The following is a 4,159-nucleotide window of genomic DNA, read 5'->3' as shown; positions in this document are numbered from 1 at the left end:
GGGTTTCTGCACTCTTAGAGGATTTCCCCAAATTAGTTTCCTCAACTCGAGTAATCTCATCATTCTTCCTTGTACTGACCAGATTTGTAGTTTCAGCATCAGGAGCAACATGAGCTGAATGCCCAGAACACTCAGCAGGAGCAAGTTTCACCGCAGTACTGGAATCTTTCCGTGGCGGAGGCACCGTCTTTTTCGGACGCCCTCGACCCATGGAGGCAGTGTTCCCTTATTTACCATTTTTATTTACAATATTTTGAATAATCCAGTATTTTGAATTTTACGAAGGAAAATAATAAGTAAAAAAATTTTAAAAAAATAAATAAACTCACAATTTAAACAGAAAGGAAGAGATTGTTGTTTTACAAGATGGATAGAAAGAGTCAAATATATTTAGTCCTTCAAAAATTGTTCAACTTCAAGAGATTGATGTGTTTCACAATAGACCATTAGTCAATTTTTAGATTAAGTAGAATAAAGAAGACAAAGTTACAAGCAACCCTAATATTGCATTGTGGCCTGAAAAAGTAGAGACGCGGGTGGTGGCCATCAGTTGATGAGTATAGCACGCTAAAAACGACATATTTCATAGATTAAGTAACAAAAGTGAAAGCACGTTATCCCATGTTGCAAAAATGTTGAACCAAAAACATCTCTTATCATCGTAACATGAATCATTGTCCTTTCAATTCCTCTTATTATAAATATATCTTGCTTAACAATAAAAAAAACCATTAAACGAACCACTCTTTCTAAACCCCTCTCTTTTGTGAAATTTAGCAATTAATTTATTAAATAAAATTTAATATCACAACTCTTATTATAAATAAAAATCATCAAATTAATTATAATCATGCTCTATTTCTTTGAATAATAAATTTTTCATCGATTAATTAATTAATAAATAACAAAAATAATAAGAGAGAACATCACTGGGATTTTGTGAGAAGTTATTATAGTAATAATTTATGTAGTGTGAGAAGTTTTTGGGTATAATGATGAATTACAGTTATGCTTTGTAGTTCATATTCAATTCCACTACATCACTCCACTAAGTGTCTAAGTCACAATGTTAATAACTCATCCACGTTCTAACACTAATTAACTTTTCACTTTAAAATGTATGTGTTCTCTCTTTTTTTCATATTTCTTACTTTTGAAGTATCATCACTTTGAAAAAGAAATCAGTTAAGACGTGCCTTCAAACTTTTATCATAAGAAAAAAATCCTTATAAGAAAAAATAGGTTACTTTTAGGTTACTTATCCTCAATTCATTCTCAAAATTCTCATGAAAACCCTAATCACTCACCTATATAACAAGACTACCAAGATAGTACTCACCAGAGAGATAAACCAAAACTTCACACCATACCACAAACAACTTTCCTTCAAAACCTTCACAAACTTTCCTTATCAGCACAATAATAAATCCATACGTATCAGAATAGCACCTTCGCAAGTCGCACCAACACAACTCTCAACAAATTCATCACTGCGACTTCCACTTGCTTCACAACCGAATCAATAACAACACCACATCTGCACGAGCCTCAACCGATTGCAACACTTTCGGATCCGCAATCTTCAACAAGCTTTTGCGAGTTCGATTCAGAAACGTTCGACAACATTTAGCGCACAAAGGCAACCTTCGATCAGCACCAACAGCTTCAACGCCTAGACCTTTGGATCGGCAACAAATCTCCTTCACCGCAACAATTCGGCTCAGCTTCAAAGGATTTGAGAGGAACTCGTAACATCCGAGACGGTATTCTCCTTTACTTGCTTTCGTTGAATTCGAATCGTTGTATGCTTTAACTGTATGTTTATGATGCCTCCGAAATTATTCGATAGGTCAGTCTCTATATATAGATATATATATATATATTAGAAAATGAGCTAAATAGTATAAAAAGACTTTGTTTTCTAGGTAAAATGGAATATTTGAAATTTTAATGTGAAACAGGAATTTAAGTAGTGTTTTAGGTCATATCAAACTATTAAAATGGCTTGGCTAGAAAATAAGTCTATAATAAAGAATAGGTCTTACTCAAGCCTGACCTTACCTTATCTTTTCTCACCTAAAGTGCATTCTTTAAACACCATATAACTTGCTGCTATATTCTCCAGAAAACTCAAAGCCATACTTGTTGGAGAGCTTCTATCTTTGCTTGTCTGAGTGTAATTGAAGTTATAATCATCCAAGATCTCCTATCTTTGCTCGCTTGAGATCTTATAGAATTGATCACCTTTTCATCCTCATATCAGGTTTCTATGTTAGAGATTTGTTGATCTTTTTATTCTGGATTTTAAACATTGGTCAGTCTCAACTAGCAGATGTTTTAGAGTAGATTGTTGGGTCGATAAAGCTGCCAAAGTCCTAGTTGTTGGGTTTGGTTTCACGAATTTGAGTTTCCATGGTTCTTATTATTTGTATCTCTTTCTTATTATCTTTTTTTAGCACATGTTTCTATGTTGTTTTTTTTATTTATCTAATATTTGTATTATTATTTTAATTTGCAATATATTTCAAAAAACTCCAAAAAAAAATGTTTTTTTAGAATAGTTAGTAGTTTTTTTTAGTTACAAATATTAGTTTTTTTAGTTAAACTTTTATTAGAGTATCACCATCGTTGAACCCAGGTGAGTAATTTTTGTTTTGATTTATCATCTTTTTCAGTTTTTTTTCTCTTTTTGAATTTTAATTTGACTGTTTGTTCACTTTTATAAATAAAAAAGGTTTTATAACTGTGTGAAATTTATTAACATTTTTCACTTTTAACATTTTGTTTTCAATATTAGGTTTACAATGAAGGGCACGTCTGTGACTTTCAGTATCATTTTGTTTCTCCTCAGCGTAACGGTAGTCACACTATTCACGTTAGTTTTGGTCAAATATTATTCACCATATCAACAAAATGACCTGAAGGCAAGTTGTTATCAATTTTCCTTATTTATGTTTTCAATACTTTTATTTCATATTTTTTGTTTATCATGACATATGTTGAATTAAAAATGCAGATGTATACTATCCTTACCGAACCTTATTCGGAAAATAAATCTGGTTTGCTGCTTCGATACAATAGATTGATACATCAAGCTGCTAATAGGTGACGTAATTTTCTCACTTTTAGATAATCAATTAGTCGCAAACCATATTATTGTGGTGAATTATTATTTATCCAACACAAAGTTGAATACAGAATTCTCTAACTTGTTTTTGTCTATGATTTTAGTGACTCGGCATCAAGGCCCATTCTCACCTTCAACTGGAATATTTGGAATGGATTTGTCATAAATCTAACCAAAAAAGAAGCAAGAAGAATGAATGGTGTGTTTAGAATCTAATATATTTTCATCCTTTTTAAATTTTTTATAATATTGTTAACTATGAATTATTGTGATGCAGGACTTGAAGGTGTTGTGTGGGTTTTTCCCCGTAAAAAGCCGGAAATTATACTCGATGATGAGACTTCGTTGGCTTGGAAAGAGAATTTAAATAATATATTTTATGTAATTTTAATTATACTCTTTTATGTTATTATAGAATAAAAATAGCAATAGATTTATATCATTTTAATGGTGAAAAATGTATGATAATTGCTAGTACCCGTTAATTGGAGGGATGTCTTGTCTGTAACTGTTTTTGGGTTTAATGAAATCTTATTGCTTCCCAAAAAAAAAAATACAACAATGACATACACTTCTAAAGTGTGTAATAAAACTAGAATCTTTACTGCACAACAGTATAATGGTGTATTAGCATAAAGAAGAAAATACGTCAAAATGAACTTCTCAAAGTTAATGCGGCATAATAGAGATAATATATATTAGTCAGCACAATAGACAGCCAGTGCTCATAATAGATCCAACGTGAATATTTGTAACTTGGTGAATGCAGGTGACCTTGAATAAATGATAATCCAATAAACACAGATGATTCATAGAGTGACACCGGTCATGGAATCAAATTTCGTATTTAAAAATATGACTGGCAGATTGTCATCTTCCATGACGCCCGTCATGAATTTAAAATATGAATTTTTAAATCATCACTGGAAACTCATCTTGGAACATAACGATCGTCATGACTTCCAGAATATCATTTTCCATGTTTTTCTCCAACAGTTGTAGCATTTTCTCTATATGGTTTTTACTTATTCT

At 31.5% G+C, this 4,159-nt stretch overlaps 1 protein-coding gene across 2 annotated transcripts; it reads left to right on the top strand.

Annotated features, from left to right (window-relative positions):
- Positions 1–1,155: 1,155 nt before the first annotated feature.
- Positions 1,156–3,739, top strand: LOC131640483 (uncharacterized). Of its 2 annotated transcripts, XM_058910872.1 has the most exons (6): positions 1,156–1,763; positions 2,126–2,263; positions 2,798–2,924; positions 3,017–3,105; positions 3,232–3,326; positions 3,405–3,739. In XM_058910872.1, the coding sequence occupies exons 3-6, from the start codon at positions 2,805–2,807 to the stop codon at positions 3,545–3,547; spliced, it is 447 nt and encodes a 148-aa protein (XP_058766855.1). In that variant the 5' UTR covers positions 1,156–1,763; positions 2,126–2,263; positions 2,798–2,804; the 3' UTR covers positions 3,548–3,739. The 2 variants fall into 2 exon arrangements, with proteins under 2 accessions (XP_058766855.1, XP_058766854.1); XM_058910871.1 differs by lacking the exon at positions 2,126–2,263 and having other exon boundaries at positions 1,164–1,763.
- The last annotated feature ends 420 nt before the right edge of the window (positions 3,740–4,159 follow it).

Source organism: Vicia villosa, unplaced genomic scaffold (genome assembly GCF_029867415.1).
Source record: "Vicia villosa cultivar HV-30 ecotype Madison, WI unplaced genomic scaffold, Vvil1.0 ctg.003162F_1_1, whole genome shotgun sequence".
NCBI lineage: Eukaryota > Viridiplantae > Streptophyta > Magnoliopsida > Fabales > Fabaceae > Vicia > Vicia villosa.
The sequence above is the reverse complement of the archived record's forward strand: the minus strand, read 5'-3'. Positions and strand labels throughout refer to the sequence as shown.